This window comes from Sinocyclocheilus anshuiensis, unplaced genomic scaffold (genome assembly GCF_001515605.1).
Source record: "Sinocyclocheilus anshuiensis isolate Anshui unplaced genomic scaffold, SAMN03320099.WGS_v1.1 scaffold86, whole genome shotgun sequence".
Classification (NCBI taxonomy): Eukaryota; Metazoa; Chordata; class Actinopteri; order Cypriniformes; family Cyprinidae; genus Sinocyclocheilus; species Sinocyclocheilus anshuiensis.
Genome location: NW_015547662.1, coordinates 3,294,329 through 3,313,897, shown reverse-complemented (window position 1 = coordinate 3,313,897; position 19,569 = coordinate 3,294,329). Strand labels below are relative to the sequence as shown.

The 19,569-nt window shown below is 35.7% G+C and overlaps 1 protein-coding gene and 1 pseudogene across 1 annotated transcript in view; one reads left to right on the top strand and one right to left on the bottom strand.

Moving 5' to 3' along the window:
• Window positions 1-3,885: 3,885 nt before the first annotated feature.
• On the top strand, window positions 3,886-11,192 carry LOC107702280 (putative methyltransferase NSUN7; annotated as a pseudogene).
• Window positions 11,193-12,126: 934 nt separating this feature from the next.
• The window catches only part of LOC107702376 (amyloid beta A4 precursor protein-binding family B member 2-like), a 48,640-nt gene continuing 41,197 nt past the window's right edge, over window positions 12,127-19,569 (bottom strand). Inside the window, exons 17-19 of the mRNA XM_016504677.1 lie at window positions 18,204-18,319; window positions 17,887-18,066; window positions 12,127-16,208 (exon numbers count right to left, since the gene is read on the bottom strand). Coding sequence (XP_016360163.1) covers window positions 16,038-16,208; window positions 17,887-18,066; window positions 18,204-18,319 — 467 coding nt within the window. The 3' untranslated portion in view covers window positions 12,127-16,037. The remainder of the gene's footprint in view (window positions 16,209-17,886; window positions 18,067-18,203; window positions 18,320-19,569) is intronic.

Genomic DNA, 19,569 nt, shown 5'->3' with positions numbered 1-19,569 from the left:
GTAACGCAATATTGTAATGCATTACTTTTAAAAGTAACTTTCCCCAACACTGCTCCTAACCATAAGTATTCATTTTTGTAGCATAGCATTTGTGCCACGGAAAGGATTGATACATCAAATCATGCTAAATATGGGAAAGAAGTGAAATTTTTGACTTTTCTATTCTATCAGACCATTTTCAGTTCTCTTATTTGTGCAATGTGAAATAAGTCACACCCATCTCAATTTATTATAATCTGTTTGTTTCACACCAGCAAATATATCACCATCACATCATACACCCTCTACAGTCACACACCAATCATATGAGACAGAACTGAGAGAGATAGATCCTAGATCAAAAGAAATCTTTACAATGACAGAGCACTGTTGAAGCTGAAATCAGAGACATTGTCATTAACTAACACTAAACGCATTTTAAAAAATGTTACTTGGAAGAAAATGTTAATATGTTTAAAAAAGCATTATTTAATTTCAGCTAGTTGCCAAGGCAACAATTCTCATTTTGATTTTAAATACTAAACTAATGAAAACTAAGTTAACTAATCAATAAATAAATAAAAATTACTACATAGACATAACAAAATAAAACTGACAAAACACAACAAAATTACTAAAACTTTAAAATGAAAAAATGTTTGTAAAAAAATCTAATTCAAAAACTATAAAAGTATTTCAAGGATTCTAAAACAAAAATCGCAGTGAAGCTGAATGACCTGCAGTGTCACTGGACACACTGATCTGGCCCTGAGGCATTGACATGTGGGTTAATCAGGAAAAAGAAGCTGTATATTTCTTCACGTTACTAATTCAGCACACAGACACACATGGAAGTGTACACACCCCCACACACACTATTAATTAAATTAATATTTACAATCACATTAAAAACAAAAAAAACCTATTCAAAGCTCTGGTAGAGAGCTAATTTTTGTGTAGCTTATTCATGATGTACAAGCTGTATTAGAGCTGAGCTCTTCAAATTGACTGGAAAGTTCTGACAAAGATCTCTGTAGTTTGTTTCGGTGCTAATGTGGGGGTAACAGAGGGAGACTGGACTTAGAGGAATGCAAACGTCAGGCTAACTGTGTCTCATTGGAGCCGACGTGCATCAGGCATGAGAGGGTTTCAAGTGAGCAGAAATTAAGTGTTACTCTGGAGTCTGTTTACCCTTACAGTCAGCATCCTGTTCTTTAACTAAAACTCCAGTGAATAACAGCACCTCAGTTCTGTAAGGAAGTGGGTAAGAAATACAACAAACACACTTCCAAACGAACATGTATGACACTATGCTATCTTAAACACCTCTCCTTTTCTGAGACCTGTGAGTGTACAGGTTTGACTTAGTGTGTGTGTGTGTGTGTGTGTGTGTGAGAGAGAGAGAAAGAGAGTGATGATGAGCTGCTAATAGCTGGGTGACTACATCTGTAGAGAGAAGATTCACACTCTGTTGACAAGAACAAATGTGTTTGTTGTAGTGACACAAGATCTCAGAGCTAGAGAGAGAGAGAGACTGTGAACCTGAATCTGACAGTGAGACAGAGAGAGCTCCTAATTTTCACATTCTGTTCTCATATTCATACCTGTTGCCGAGCTGACTGCCCTTATATTATGAGGTATGTATTAAAATTTCATTTTGACTAATTCGGTTTTGAATGTGTGCATTTCAAATTCTAATTTAAAACTGGTAATAAGCAGAAGCTTACAGGACTTTTGGAGCCAGATGTTTATACTGTTCAAATGTTTGGGGTCAGTAAGATTGCTTAATGTTTTTGAGCCTCTTACACTTAAGGCTGCATTTATTTAATCAAAGGTGCAATAAAACAGTAATATTGTAAATTATTATTACAATTTAAAGTTTTTTATTTTAATATATTTTAAAATGTAAATTATTTCTGTGATTGCAAAGCTGAATTTTCAGCATCATTACTCCAGTCTTCAGTGTCACGTGATCCTTCAGAAATCATTGTGATATGCTGATTTGCTGCTCAAGAAGCATTTCTGATTATTGTCAAAATTAATACTTTTTTTTCAGGATTCTTTGATGTATTTAACTTAAAAGTCTTTACATAAGTACATTTACTTAGTCTTTACTATCACTTTTGATCATTACTGAATAAAATTAATTTCTTTACAAAATACAAATCACACTGACCCCAAACTTTTGGAGAGTAATATATTTTCAATGGATTCAAAAAGTCTACAGTGAAAAAGTCTACAATCTGGGATTCAAAGAAAGAACGGTACACTGTAAAAAATTATTGTGATTTTAACAGTAAAAGACTGTAAAAATGCTACAGTAAAAACCTGTTAATTGGTCATCAGTAACTTTCCATACTATATACGGTGAATAACTGTAATTACATTTAATGTAATGTTACAGTAAAATACTGCTAAAATTACGGTTTTTGGAAGTGAAAAAGAAAAAGTCATTGTATAATTTACAGTGAAAAACCCTAAATTGACACTCCCAGAATTCCCTGCATGACACTTTGAAATATCTATGTTTCTGATCAGTTGTGTACATTAGGGCTTTATCTTACATCTAATGTTGTTAAATTAATGTTTACTGCATTATTTCAGTTTTTTTTATGAGCTTTTATGGAGCTTTTATGGAGAGGGAGGAGACACCTCTGGGATTCCCAGACTCTGTGTACATTCATGCTGCAGCTATTTTCCAGAAAACACATGTGGAGAAAGACCTCGCTCCCCGACTCATTCGCTATAGGCGCTTCTGTCCCAGAGGTGATGATGATGATGATGATGGGGTTGTTGACGACGGAGACGCCAACACCAAGATATGCGGTGAATAACTGTAACATTTAATGTAATTTTACAGTAAAATGCTGTTAAAATTACATTTTTTGGAAGTGAAAAAAAAAAGTCATTTATAATTTACAGTGAAAAAAACTTAAATTGACACTCCCAGAATTCCCTGCATGACACTTTGAAATATCTATGTTTCTTATCAGTTGTGTACATTAGGGCTTTATCTTACATCTAATGTTGTTAAATTAATGTTTACTGCATAATTTCAGTTTCATGTGTGTTACCATGTTGGTGTTTAGTGTTTGTGTGAATGACACTGTGCACCTTCTATATATATACTGTATATATATTAGTATTTCCCTTCTCGGCTTGAGGAAGAGCTGTTTGTGATGAGCTTTTATTCATCATGTGACTTTCTCATCACCACCTGTTTTTGGTGGTTATCAGTATTACAATGGTTCAAAACAGATATTAGTACTTCAATATGCTGGTTTATTAACATTACATCAGTTAATGAAATACGTTTTTTTATTGTGAATTTAAGTTAAGTCTGTAAAACCTAAAATACTGCTACCATATTTTTAACGGTGAAATTCTGGCAACCACAGCTGCTGGTATTTTACCGTAAATGTCACAGATTTTTTTTTTACAGTGTATATGTAAGGTTCTGCACTGTTTTTATGCACAAGTTCTAGTGGTGTCAGACTTTTATGGTTCAACTGTATATCCAAATATAACTGTATGCTGTATATTATTTTACATACAGGGTCAAAATACTATGTGTACAAAATATTTTTAATTAGACTAAATCAGATGCCAAGGACCCCCAAATATGATGATCCCTATAGTTTCATTTATGTAAAGACTACATTATACTAAGTGAGAAAACGTTTACAAGTGAAATAATTGGCTTTTATATAGTCGCTGACTGAGGCTAGTTGAAAGCTGGACTAAATAATGTCTTTATAATAATACTATAATGATCTATAATAATCACTAATGCAGTATTTTTTTCAGAATGGTTAAACAGACTCTCAGCTCCACACTGGACTCCGATCTACCTGACGTCACATCACTGAACCTAAAGCACACAATCCAGTCTCTCCTAAGGGTCCAATGAGAAAAGTATGTACTCAGTCCCTTAAAAAGAGGCTCACTGCAGTGCCCACAGAAAGAATCAAGATGGAGAGGGAGGAGACACCTCTGGGATTCCCAGACTCTGTGTACATTCATGCTGCAGCTATTTTCCAGAAAACACATGTGGAGAAAGACCTCGCTCCCCGACTCATTCGCTATAGGCGCTTCTGTCCCAGAGGTGATGATGATGATGATGATGATAATGATGATGGGGTTGTTGACGACGGAGACGCCAACACCAAGCAGAATGAGCTCTGGGCATATGAGCTGGCGTTTAACACCCTGAAATGTGAGTGACAAAATAAAGCCAGGCCTCAAATCAAAACTGAGTTTGTATGATTATCAGGATGAGAATTAGAAGTGGAATTTACCTGCCTGATCTGGTATGATAAATTCCATAAAGAAGCAAAATAAGTCTTGGGTAACACTGTAAATGTCATAAAAGATAGTGATGAGATTTAGAAGGCACAAGAATCTGATGTGTCCAGTTGATCTCGATTGTTTTTGCAGTGTGCAGTTAATGTCCCTGTGGTCACTGATGTCATACTTTTTGCGGCCCACAAATCCTTAACATCAATTATTCAGTTCCTCATGACTCAAAGGTGCAGTTGGAAACATATGAAGAGTCATAAACGTATATTACTATTACCCAGAATTCCATTGTTCTTGTCCTACAGTACAGCAGAGGAGAGCTTTTCCATTTTATAATGTTGTAGAGGAGACGGGTTGGTTGTCACTTTTTTCTTTGGTGGTCTCTGATGATACAAACTAAAACTAAAATAACCCTGTTAGGTGCAAATGAAATGTTAAATAATTGGGTTAAAAACATCATTTAATGTCATAGAATATTTAAAAAATATTTGTCAATATTTATATTGATGTAAAATATATTACTTTTAACTCTTTTTTTTCCTCCTTTGCTTCTCTTGCCTTTTTTTAAACATTGTTTGCATTATCCACATATTTACGATTTGGGGACAAATTAAATATTTTCAAAATTGCCCATTGAAAGACACATATTAGCCACTTAATATAAGACATCTGTTAATATTATTGGTCCCACTTCATATTAAGTGGCCTTAACTAAGTACAAAGTGGCCTTAACTTAAGTACAGTGTACTTATTGTGTTCATATTGTATTGCAAAACACTTTTGCTGCTATTGAGGTGGGAAACGGGTAGGTTAGTGACAGGTTTGTTGGTATGGGTAGGTTTAAGGGTGGGTTAAGGTGTAATGATGATGATGATGATGATGATAATGATGATGGGGTTGTTGACGACGGAGACGCCAACACCAAGCAGAATGAGCTCTGGGCATATGAGCTGGCGTTTAACACCCTGAAATGTGAGTGACAAAATAAAGCCAGGCCTCAAATCAAAACTGAGTTTGTATGATTATCAGGATGAGAATTAGAAGTGGAATTTACCTGCCTGATCTGGTATGATAAATTCCATAAAGAAGCAAAATAAGTCTTGGGTAACACTGTAAATGTCATAAAAGATAGTGATGAGATTTAGAAGGCACAAGAATCTGATGTGTCCAGTTGATCTCGATTGTTTTTGCAGTGTGCAGTTAATGTCCCTGTGGTCACTGATGTCATACTTTTTGCGGCCCACAAATCCTTAACATCAATTATTCAGTTCCTCATGACTCAAAGGTGCAGTTGGAAACATATGAAGAGTCATAAACGTATATTACTATTACCCAGAATTCCATTGTTCTTGTCCTACAGTACAGCAGAGGAGAGCTTTTCCATTTTATAATGTTCTAGAGGAGACGGGTTGGTTGTCACTTTTTTCTTTGGTGGTCTCTGATGATACAAACTAAAACTAAAATAACCCTGTTAGGTGCAAATGAAATGTTAAATAATTGGGTTAAAAACATCATTTAATGTCATAGAATATTTAAAAAATATTTGTCAATATTTATATTGATGTAAAATATATTACTTTTAACTCTTTTTTTTCCTCCTTTGCTTCTCTTGCCTTTTTTTAAACATTGTTTGCATTATCCACATATTTACGATTTGGGGACAAATTAAATATTTTCAAAATTGCCCATTGAAAGACACATATTAGCCACTTAATATAAGACATCTGTTAATATTATTGGTCCCACTTCATATTAAGTGGCCTTAACTAAGTACAAAGTGGCCTTAACTTAAGTACAGTGTACTTATTGTGTTCATATTGTATTGCAAAACACTTTTGCTGCTATTGAGGTGGGAAACGGGTAGGTTAGTGACAGGTTTGTTGGTATGGGTAGGTTTAAGGGTGGGTTAAGGTGTAAGGGATGGGTCAACAGTGTAATTATAAATGTAATTACAGAAATTAATTACAGATGTGATTACATGCAGGTATTTAAAAAAATATAAGTACAATGTAAAAACATGTATGTACACAATAACTGCATTGTACCAAATGATTAATTTAAATGTAAGTACATAGTAGTTAAGGCCACTTAATATAAAGTGGGACCATTATTTAATGGACATGAGCTAATATGAACTAACAGTGAACATTTTTTGTATTTTTCTTAACTAACAAAGATGAATAAATACTTTAACAAATGTCTTGCTCATTGTTAGTTCATGTTAACTGATGTTAACTAATTGTAAAGTGTTACCAAAATAGTTTTGTTGTATTGTTTCCGAAGCTTGATATCAGAAAACATAGATTTGAAGGGAATAGGGTTGTGGTTTTTGGGCAAAGCTGCATACTCTCCATGTTTCCTGTCATTTCTTCTCTTCTGACCTCATCTTTCCTTGCCTTCCCCCTCGTCTTTCCATTACTGAGGTCCTGAATCAATCATTTGGGAATGTCTGGTCACATTCTGGTTGAGTTTCTTCTTGTAGGTTATCTTTCACACACAGGTCTCTGACTCATTCCTCTACTCTCTTCACCTCTCTCTCTCTCTCACACACACACACACACACACACACACTCGCTCTCTCAAACTTTTTGCTTAGGAAGGCTTTTTACTCTTTTATTTTTTTTAAGGACATCTATTTGCTTTTAGTGTAGTCAGGTCAGACATCAGTTAGCTGACTGCTGTAACACTTTAATGGCTGCGCTGAACTGTGAGCATGAGGTCAGTTCATACTCACAGTCAGTTCTATGATCCAGAAACACAAAGACAACAAATGATTTAAATTTATATACAATTCAGAAAAAAATTAGACATAAGCTTATCAGTCTAATATATTATACAATATATTAAAGGAGCAAAACTATTTTTTATAGTAATTATTAGTTGTTGTTTTTTTCTTGTTTGGTTAAATAATAATAAAAAAAAAATCTTAGGTCTATGTTAAAAAAATGTTTAATAAATTTTCCTCCACAAACATTTTGAAAGAAGGAATATTTTAGAAGGCATCCTGAATGCTGATTATTTTCATTTTAAAATTGACGGGATTCATTTAAATATTTTCGATAATATTTTTAAAATTCAGAAAGCCAGTCTGAGTTGGAATCCAGCTATTTTTAAATTCAATTCTCAGCAAAACTGTTGTAACTCTCACACATCAGTTTTGCTGTTGGGTATTTTAGGAGTATATGGCTGAGTTTTTTGCTCCCCATTTGAACTCTTCATATTATGCTGTTGTATTACAACTATCCACTGCAGTATAGCAGTGCTATCATAACATCAGTGTCTCTCTCCTTCCATCACAGGCCAAGATCTACTGGAGGAGATCCTGATTCACAGCTACTTTTACCGTTCTCAGCAAATGGTGGGTCTGTTATGACTGACATCTGCCCTTTTATCTTCATATCAATATTGACTTTGATGTGTTTGATGGGTGAGCTTGTGTGCATGTTCAACCAGATGATCTTATGGCTCTTGTGGTGGTCATACTCTGTGACCTCCTGGACAGGAAGTTCCAGCCTAGAGAACCAATTAAAAGAGCAGAGGAGGGACTTATAAAGGAAGTCAGACAGGTGGAGGACAACCTTTGTAGGTCAGTATGAGCAGGTCTGCCCTGTGAAAAGTCATTCATCTTAGATTTGATGTTCTGTGAAACTAGCCCCGGTCTCAACGGTGTCTCCTCCTAAATTGAAGAGCAAGTTGAGACCTTTGCTGAAGTATTTTCTGAGGAAAATGCACTCTCTAGAGTTTTAGAAATTCTCAACAATGTCTCAAATTGCCCAAAAGATTTCAATGGAAGCCCGTCTCTGTGTTTTGGAAATTTGATCTTTTTTAATTCTTTTTCATAACTATCATAATAAAAAATAAAAAAAAGAACTCTGAGGTGGTCACTGGGTTTCCATAGGTTAGAACATTTTTGTAAATCAATTTTATCATTTAACTGCATTAATTGTCCTGAACTTCAAATATAATAAAGTAAAATCAAATGTAAAAAATTATATATATATCGTCACCAAATGATGACAAAAGACTGGAGTAATGGCTGCTAAAAATTCATCACTATCACAGGAATCAATTACATTTTAAAATATATTAAAATAGAAAAGTTGTTTGAAATTGTAATAATATTTCACAACATTACGTTTTTTTTACTGTATTTTTAATCAAATAAATGCAGCAAAAATATTACTGACCCCACATTTTTGAATGCATTTTTTTAAATATAAATAATTAATTGACTAGAGCACATCATCTGAGTTATAATGACCTAACTTGGTTAACTTCAGTTCCTAAGGTGAAAGCTGTGGTGTTCTGCACATGCTCAGTGTATCCAGAGGAGAATGAACGACTCGTGAAGACAGCGCTTGAGAACGCAGACAGCAAAGCAAACGCTGTGCCCTTCAGGTGCACACACACACACACACACACACACACTGTCCAAGCATCAAGTCTTTCCTGTCACACGCCACTAACTGTAAGGATTTAAAGTTGCTGTATCCATAGAAACAGCAGTTAATCCACGGAAGCTAGTTTAGTGGGGGAAGGATTATGTGAATGTTTGAGTTATGAGAAAATGGATATGAGCTGGATTGAATTTACAACACAAAACATCTCTCGCTCTCTTCATATTTTTCTCAGGGTGGTCAGTGCAGGATGGGACGATGAGGAAGAGAAGTTTTTCAGAACTCAGGCATCTGACGTCACAAATGGCTGTTTCCTCTGTGTGATGAAAAGAGAGGTGAGAAAGAAGACAAGAGAGAAAATCTAATGACTAACAGATTTTGTAACATATATAAAGGGACTTCTACAGACATGATGACATGCTGGGATTCATATGCTCTGTTTGTATCTAAACAAGCGTGAAGGAAAGTGTCTGTGCAAGTAGAGTTGATGAGAGAGCTCACACACACACACACCGCTCTCATGCAGAGCTTGATGCATTGCTGTCCTAAATACTGGCAGTGTAGCTCCGGTTCGCACTAAATAATGAACACACGTGTCTGATCACATTAGCATCCTCACAAGACCACACACAGCAAGAGAAACAAGGCTGTCGCTTCTTTTGTGTGTGTATGTGTCAAAGCTTGCCTTTGCACTTTATACAGCATATACAGACTGGGGCTAGTTGTCACTTTTGTACTACGATGAATAGTTGTACATGTTTGTTGTTGTTTTTATTATTACATTTAAATAATAATTAAATTGAACATTGGCCCCAAAAGCTTTCATTATCACAATCTGCCATAAATCATTGATAGTAAAACAATAGTGAAATGCTAAATGAATAAATCAATAAAAATAGTTAAATTATATAATTGTTTTATATTTTTTTCATAGAAATTAATACTTTTATTTGGCAATGGTGCATTAAATTGATCAAAAGTGACAGTAAAAACATTTATAAAGATTTCTATTTCAAATAAAATGTTTTTTTTTTTACTTCCTCAAAAAAATGTATCAGGCTTTCCACACAATTATTAAGCAGCACGATTCAGCCTATTAGAAACATTTCTGATATATATATATATATATATATTGTTCAAATAAATGCAGTCTTGGTGAGCATGAGACTTCTTTCAAAAACATTTGAAAAGTCTTACCAATTCCCAAACTTGTAAATGGTAGTGTATTTAAAAATAAATGTGTTAATTTATTAAATCGGTTTAAAACATGAGACAACTTGCCCCATTCTGACATCCCAAGAACATGGTTGACAACTTTTTGATTAAAATCCACCTTCGTTTTAATGTTGTCAGGAGTTGTGTAAAATCAGCCAGTCAGATTAGAGTTTACCAGGACGTTCCAGGTTTGTGAGCAGAATGCAGCAGATGGTCAGTGAATGGACTGTCGGCAGACTGTGGAAGTGTCGTCTGTGGCTGAGACTACTGAGATAAAACCTTTGTGACAACTAGCCCCAGTCTCCCTATATGTAATATTCCACTATGCATATGTGTGTGTGTGTTTTCTTTCTAACAGCAGGACCCAGCAGAGGTAGAAACGGTGCAGGATATTTTAGCACGAGCTGCTGCTAAAGGTTTGTTGGGGGGGCTGATGCCTCCTGACCCCCTGAATGAAGAGAAACCAAACAAGAGAAAAAAAACGAAAAGGATCCACACCAGTTCTTCCGCTTTCCTCCCTAATAGAGCCTCCCGCATCAGTGAAGATCAGTCGGAGTCCTCCAGCTGACAGTGTGCTCGCCGATACAGTCAGCCAGACAGCAGCCACTTCAAAACACACTTTTAGAATCTTGAATGACGGTCCCACAATCACACTAGATCCCACTTCAAGTCAAAAATCAACAGTTATGGATGCCACACCCAGCACTACAAATCATTCCAGTGTTCTAGACCAATCATCCAACAATAAAAACCAGTCTTCCGTTGTACAAAAGAAGCATCCAAAAGGTCGTAAGCCTCGAGCTAAAGTTGCTAAGCAATCCAGGAGAAAAAAGTCTAAGTCTCGAACTCGTAAAGAACATCAGAGCAGGTCTCGACCTCCACGCAAGAGACTCCTGCACCTTCGGCCTCAACACGCAAACATTACCTCCATTAAAAGCAACTCCACCTCAGAGCAACCCCCCTGCCATCAGAACCCCGGGGTCACCGCACAGATCCAGACATTTGTCTCAACGAGAGTCCGTTAAACCAAAAAAGGACATAAAATCAGAAGCCTTTAAGGAAGCCAGGGAGGAAATCCGGTCAAGAGAGTTGACTCAGTTCTTCACGTCTCTCTTCATCCTCCTATCGACTGTACTCCTCCATGTCTTCTAATTTCTCCAGCAGTCTTTCCTCTTCCAGCAGAATTGCCAAAGGCAGAGACTCCATCGTTTTACATTCACAGACATGGCGCTGAGCTACAACCTGTTGTTCATAAATACACATCCCTTGTGCTTCCATACAAAAGAATTGTAGTAAACAATGTGTGCAGACCAGTATATCGCCATTGAAAGCAAGGTACTGATCTTATGACTAAAACGGCATAGTTGGTTTATTAATGTTGATGTATGCTGTACTTTGGCAATACTGTAACTGTTAGTATCATGTATACTATGTTGAACACATTTTGTTTGTGATTTGTAACCTGGAAAGGAAGATCCTGATTTTGTGTGTTGGACTACAAATATGAAAAAAAAAAACAGATTTGTATCAATATGCACCACATGGTGTATTTAAACCACATTTCGATCTCATTTAATTTAAACAATATTTTGTATCTTTATTTATTTTTTATAAGGATATTTGTGTCATTTAACATTTAATTATTGCAGGTTTGCATTATATTCTGAGTTTGCATTTCACTGTTTTTTTTTTTTTTTGAGGAATACGTTTGAGGCAACTTAACCAAAATGTCATAATTCAATCTTCTGGTGAAACGACATCTCTGATTACAAATGTTGGACTTCTCCCAACGTTTGATCTGGTTAGCCCTTTCTTATAACCGACTGTAAATATATCAGCCTGTCTGCCTCCATCCAACCAACAAGCAATGGGTAGAACCAAGTCATAATATGGAAGAAAATATCTTTCGTGACTTCAATAATTATGCCACTAAAGCTTTATTGGCCCAGGTATATTGTAAACTATGAATATCCAATGTGTACAATTTGACTAGTACAAAACGTACGATTTTTAGAGAAATGCAAAGCATGAAGGTCCACCCCCTAAAAATCAGTGGGCCAAAAGCAGATCGTACAATTTCACCACAACAATTTGAAAATTTCAAATAGTTACATTCAATAGCTCATTAGGCCATAACAGTAGACTACAGAAACATTTGAAGTATTTTGTAATATGCCATTTATTTTCACAACAGTTTACATTTATATGGTGTACAAATTAGTGTAGAGCAGAGAAAGCCAACGTTTCCACAAAAACGTGTGTTTGAGTGTATTTCACCAGTAGTGTTAATTCTTAGCTTGTTAATCCTTGTGATGAGATTTCCCCTGATAATCGTCGATCAGAGTGATTCACCATGCAAGAACACTAGAGTCAAACACACTATTCTTGGCTAACATGAGAATGCCGATTCTATGCTGAATTATTGTACTGGACTACATTACCCATAAGCCTCCTCCCTCTTTCTGGTTTTGCGTGTCACAGCTGACTTTGCCAGTTGCCACTGAATTCATTTTGAAACATAAAGTGTGATTGATGCTTATTTACTGTGAACCCCTCCAAAAAAACAAACAAAAAATAATTCAAAAGAAAACAGTGAGTTGTATAAGACCCAACATCACAGAGTGAAATTCACATGAAAAATAAAACTGAACAAAAACCAACATGCACTTCTTAAGAGGGGGAGACTGAAGGGGTGCAGTACACAGACAGATTGATTTCATATCACGTAATTTTAACATCTTTATACAGATGACACTTATTTCACCATCTCAAACTCTGATTAGCAGGGTGAAAGCAGAGGCCTCGTGTGGTCAGGATACAGGAGTAATGGTTATAGTTGAGCTAGCTAAACATCTACATACTGCCCAAACAAATGTGCTCTAATTTTGATAAAATCTGATTGTAATGGTCTTGATGAAATTTTAAATGTGGTAAAATCTGATTGTAACAGTCTTGATGAATGTGTCTGTTGAGGAAATTTGTTTAAATTGACATTTTGGAACATACACTAATTGACCAAATGGATGTCTAATATAATATAAATCATACAAATCATTAATAGGACATTATAACAGCTTCCATTGCATCCTACTGTATTATGCTAAAAATGTTTCACTGCAAGGCTTTTTAATTGTTTTGCTATTGTAAATATGCATTATTAGCCATGTCTTTTAGTGTCTCACGCATGGGCACTGTGTTTTTAAAATGCATCAAGCTATAATTAATGGACTTTACAGTTATTGAACCAAACTGAATCAATAATGAACTGTTTTCAACTAAATAATCACTATTATCTTTTTAGAGCTGCTTTAATTTTGTTTGCATCACTATTTCCTTGTCTAAAACCATAAAGCTGCTTTGAAACAATCTGTATTGCATTAAAACGCATTGTTAAAACTTGTCTTGACCCAGTGGGCAATTGATGTTGAAAAGACATCAAAACTAACGTAAAAAAAACCCCAGATCAAATATGCAAATCAAACTGACATCAAAAACTTGACATGACATTGATTTGATGTAAATTGAATGTCAAACATATTGACCTACATATGCATTAAACCAATTTCAGTGTGGGATTAACTTCCTATTTTCACCCAAGAAACTGCAGTCCAAACTGAATTTAAAATAATGTTACAGCATCTTGATCAAGTCTTGACTAATATTTGACATCAAATTGATATCAAGGTTCCCTCTGGGGAGACCCTGCGTTGGGCGCCACGTTTTTAAAAAAAGCATTAAGGGTTTTGAGATTTCTCAAGGGTCCAAAAGGAGATTGATTGTTTGATTTTATGCACCTGTTGCAAATGAAATAGTCAAATAGCCATACATACTTTTGGCCATATAGCGTATACTAGCCTATACCTATGTCTAATGTTGGTTTGGGCAGAATGTAAAGGTCCTACAAAGGCCTTTCAAATGTTATGTTACGATGGCAGTCAGCGTCTGAGATACACAACTCTTTGAGGGTCACCAGAGCAACTGTACAGTGATTTGAATTGACATTTCGTGTTTGATTTGTTGTTCAATACAGGGTAAAGAATGTCTATGATACATCACAATGAAACCAGTATATACCGATATAAAATAGAATAAATCAAATAAAAAATATCATTTCTGTTCAGTACAGTTTTTCTTAAATTGTCGCAGGACATGCAAGGCAATGTGTCTTTTTTTTCCTCTCAAATCTTCCTCAGAGCTAAAAGAATGCATAGATAGACACTTACAGTTCACATCTCCTCCCCTAGAGCTAGCTCTCCTAAAAAGGACCATAAAATAAATTCGTATTCACAATCTCTACCATCTTTCACTCTTCTTCTTTTCTGTTTTATCAGTTGGTTTATCTACAACACATACATGATTTTTTTTACAGCATGGCCAGAATAAACGGGATCACAAGACATGCCCAGGCAAGTATGACCAAAATAAACAAAACCAAAAAAAAAAAAGCGACAAAATAAAAGTATCTGAAATTTGAAAAAATAAAGCCTTGATATGATGTTTGCTATATATAGATACTATATGTACACACATAAGTGACTCGTCAAAACCCTTGTGAAAGAAAGGGTAAGTCTAGGACTACAGGTGGCACGCCAGAGCACAGCAAGACCACGTAGGTGCGTGCGGGTCAAAAAAATAAAAATAAAACGTTTGTGAAGCACAACCAGGACACATAGAGCCACTAATGGCATCCAAACGTGAGGAATGGATGCTGGAACTGAAATAGCTCTTCATAGACATTGTAGTTTTTCACTAACTTGGATGTGATGCAGATAGTTTCTATTAGTCAGGTATTTTTGACTTTCAGTCACTGGAGAGCCTCTGGAGGAAGCAAGCACTACGCTGGGGTTCAAAGCAGAATTTACACGACTGAAGGGTTTGACTCTAGACAAAGTTCTTCCCGCCTCCTGTATTTTGCTCCATGAGTAATTCAGTTCTCTTCCACAACATTCTCTCTTTCAAAGAAAAAACAAAAAGGCAATTTCACTTTGGAAATATAAAAAGCACATTCATACTTTACATCTACACACTGAACAGGTCGTGTCCTTCCAGCGGTGTTAATGCAGAGCAAGTCTGTTTCATATTGGCATCTTTTCCAAGCCTCCTCATCAACTTCAGGTGAAGATGAACGTGTCAGCAGAGCTTCTTGAAGAAAACAAAACCATTTGGTGAAAGCTTCGATGTTAATGTTGTTTCACTCAACTCAAAAAGCTGGAATTTCCTACTTGGAAAAGCGCAAACGAACTTCACTTGAAGTTGAACTTCCAACTTGCGCATTTATTCTCAGTAATTTGGTTGCTAGAAGACTTCATTGTTGACGCTGAACTAATGCACTGCTAATATAGTGTTGTTTTGTTGCCTTAAGGTGCGGTCACGTTTACCTTTGTTCCAATAGGTATCCAAATTATTCGATTTCGCAAGTTGTTAATATGAATTTACTGTGTTGACCAATTGTAGCTTTTATGCAAGTTGTGCTTCATACGTCGCTGCACTACTGACAATTAGCAACGGACCGAAATGTCACCAAAATATCGCTAATGTTACCGCAACCTTCACACCTCATCTTTTGAGCACTGAACACTGGAGCAACTTGGTCAGAAGATATCAAGTAAGAATATCCGTCATCCAACTTTGAATGGAACACAGAGCACAGTTCCTCTCATCCACCCATTCTTCTCTCAGGATAATAAAGAATGCAACAAAAATAGCTTTTATGACACTTATGAACATCCTTTAGCAAATGAAGCAGCAGCAAGCTCCTCTACACACCCGCACACACATATGGTCTATGAAGAAGCTCTGTTGAGTGAAGCAGCCTTGTTTGTTCTTGTTGAATTACACAAATCTCTTTGAGTAGGCTTTGTCCTGATAGGGTGGATCTTATAGATGGGCGGAGCCTGTTGGTTTCAGTCATGCTGGAGTGGCGTGGCTTCCCATGCAGATAATCGCATGAGACGGAAGAGAGAGGCTTGTAGATAGTGGACTAGGTGTGTGTTAGTGTGCGAGTAAAGGGTGAATTTTCTTGGCATCAGCTCATTTCATAATTACTGATTTTCAGACCGTTTTCGCCCCCGACAGGTATGTACAGGACATTCTGATAGTTTTAAGCATGCAGAGCGTGACGGTGAGTGTGCGTGCTCGTGTGTCAGATCACTGGTTGAGCTCAGTGACTGGTCTCTTCTGTTTGAGCGTGTCGATGAGGGACAGAACTCCACGTTTGACGCTGGTGGAGACACGGCGTGTGACTGAATCAGCAGGGGGTGCCTGTGAGCAGGCTTTCTGAGATGGAGGGCGTGCCACCAGACACTTCTGATACCTCAACTGCAGAGACAAAGAAGAAAACAAGGAATGAATTCATGTGTTGCATGCAATGAAACAGGCTCGGTCGGATTAGATCTTTTTTTTAAACTTGAACTTATGAAATATTAAACTTTAAATTATGAAATAACAAAACTTTTAATAGAATGGACGAGACTTAAGGTTGGGTTGTTGTTTGGACACTACAGCTGTGATACTGATCTAATATATGGTCTTGACTAAGGGTGGGTGATAAATCAGGTATTTGCAATGATTAAGCAACATTGTGACTATTACAATGATTTTAATATTTTTTGGCCATCAAGTTTTATTCATAGATGTGCCTGTGTGGAATTTTTCAAATATACAGTGTACAATATACAAATTCTGTTCTCACTTTGTCATTATGGGCTACTGAGTGTAGATTAAGGAGAAAAAAATGAATTTAAATGATTGTAATATCAGGCTGCAACATAACAAAATTGAAAAAAGTGAAGGGGGTCTGAATACTTTCCAAATGCTCTGAATTTTATTTTCTTACATTTTATTAAGGTAGCTGTTTATGGCCATGTACTGTTATTAATATTTATTAAAATACATATATGAAGGGCAGTGGATATACAGTGGGATTTTTTTTTACGTTTTTGAAATAACTCTCTTATGTTCACCAAGGATGCGTATATTTGATGAAAAATGCAGAAAAATTGTGAAAAAAAGTAATATTGTGAAATATTACTACAATTTAAAATAACTGTAATATATTTGTATAAATGTAATTTATTCCTGTGATGGCAAAGTTGAATTTTCAGCATCCATCACCAGCCTTCCATCCTTCAGAAATAATTCTAATATGCTGATTTTCTGTTCAAGAAACATTTTCCTATTATTATTGTGTGTTGAAAGCTGAAAGCTGCTTAATATTTTTGAGGAAATGTATTTACATTTATCTTAATTTATTTAAATAAGAAACCTTTTGTAGCATTATAAATGTCTTTACTGTTACTTTTGATTTAATGCATACTAACCGAATAAAATCCATTTCTTTAAAAAATTCGTACTGACCACAAACTATACATACACAGGTATAGAAAAAATTAAGTTTGAGTAAAACATAATTTTTATTTTATTCTGTAAAATACTGATGACATTTCCTCCAAATTTTAAATACAAATGTTGTCATTTAGAGCATTTTTTGCATAAAATGACAATTGGTCAGAATAACAAAAAAGATGCAATGTTTTCAGACATGTTTATATTCATTTTTAGACAACACAATACCAATGTTTTAACTTTAGAAGAGTTACAAAAAATCAATATTTGGTGGAATAAACCTGATTTTCAATCACAACAAATGAAAACCAATTGTCATTTTCTGGGGGGAAAAAAATGCTCTAAATGACAATATTTTTATTTGAAATAAATGTTACCAGACCTTTATAGTATAAAACGGATATTAACATTTTACTCAAACCCATACCTAGTAATCCAGTAAATCCAGAGAAACTGAGAATTTTCAAGTGGTCTCTTAATTTTTTCCATAGCAATGTATATACATTCAATAGGCTGACAATTTCTGAGATATAATTTTTGTAGCTATATTGCCCAGCTCTGGCCATGACATTGATTTTGTTTAATTCTAAAGCTATAGTGCCCATTTACATCTGATGTGGTGGAGAACCGTTTTTCTGGTGTCATAACTCACCATGCACGCTGCCTGAACAGCCTCTGACACACTGCCAGCATTGGGATCACACCAAAACACATGACACTCAAAGTGCTGGCTCCCAGAATCCATGATGAACGCGAATGAATGCACATCTTTTCCAACTCCCATGAATGACAGAAAACGCACACGACACTCTACTAGGACCTCCTCTTCCTCCTAATATAGGTGGTCACATCAAGAATCATACATGAGTCAATATTCCAAAGATCATAAGCACAACTGCATAAACACAACAAGTTGTACTTTAGTAAAACACAACTATTTTGGCAGGATGTTATTGGGTTTAACATTGCCTTTTCTTTGATGACTGTGACTGTTGCGTCAGCTACATTCAGTTTCACAGGAATCCAGTCTTCTCGGATTGATGATGTCATCAAACTGTCTATTGCACCGTTGAGAATGTCCATGCCTAGAAAACAGTGTCATCTGACCTTGTAATTGCATGTATGGGTCCAAGAAAAGCTATGTGAACCCTTTGGCTTTATCTGGATTTCACCATAAACTAGCCATAAAATTTGATCTGATCTTCAGCTAGGTCACATCAGTAGACAAACGCACTCTGCTTAAATGTAGGGTGGAAGTGTTCTATCCAAAAGCTAACTGGGGTCGGGAGTCATCTAACCTGGAGTCCAATCAATGAGACAGGATTGGAGGTCAGACTCACCTTGCCCTATAAACCAACCATTACAATGTTTGTCTTTCACAAGACGCTTTGTCTGATGTGAACCATCCAAAAAAAGAGCTTTCCAAACACAGAATTGTTGACTTACATAAAGCTGGAAAGGGATACAAAAGCTTGATCTCAAGAGAGCAATGCACACAAGACATCTCAAAAATATCACTGAACTAAAAGTGCCAAATGTCTGACAGTTGTGCATGGCTGATTTTTTGTGAATGTTTACATTGTTTTTTAATAAAAACAAAAAAGCATTATTTGTTAGTTCAAGCAGATTGTGTTTGTCTTTTGTTAAAAATAAAAATAAATTTTATGACCAATTTATTCAGAAATCCAGAATTCGGGGAGGATTGTATGTGTTAAATGTGAAGAAAAGTATGCATATCATATTATTAACTCTTTCTCTGCCATCGGCTGAATTTTCCATCTTTCCGTGTTTTGGCTGTTATATGGTAGGAGGTGCTATTACACATCTTCTGATCAAAACACGGTGAAGAAATAGCAGAAACAAGTGATCGTGTATGTTAAAGCAGATGCATATGTAAAATAACGCAATCATCAAACATTAAACAGCATATAAAGCAAAACTGCCTAATGTTACTGAATGAAATATCAGGAAGTGCTATAGGACTGTGAAGCTGTCAGAACATTCTGAATCCAATCTGTATGTAGTCTTTGACAAAAAACATGATTTTCTAACCTTTTTGTTCAAAATTTATTCTGAATCCAATCTGTATGTAGTCTTTGACAAAAAACATGATTTTCTTTTTGTTCAAAATTTTGCTTTTTTAATGAAACTTACCCACATTCAAGTGTTGATAAAAAAAGAATGCATGAAGCTAGAATAAAACCTTTTTTTTAAGCAGAGACTCTGTTCTTTCTTTCAACATGTTGCATGTTCAGATATTCATACAACAAAATATTCTGGCGGCCATGAATCAAAAATGCCGGCGGTGGCTGGAAACTTAAAAAAAAAAAAACAC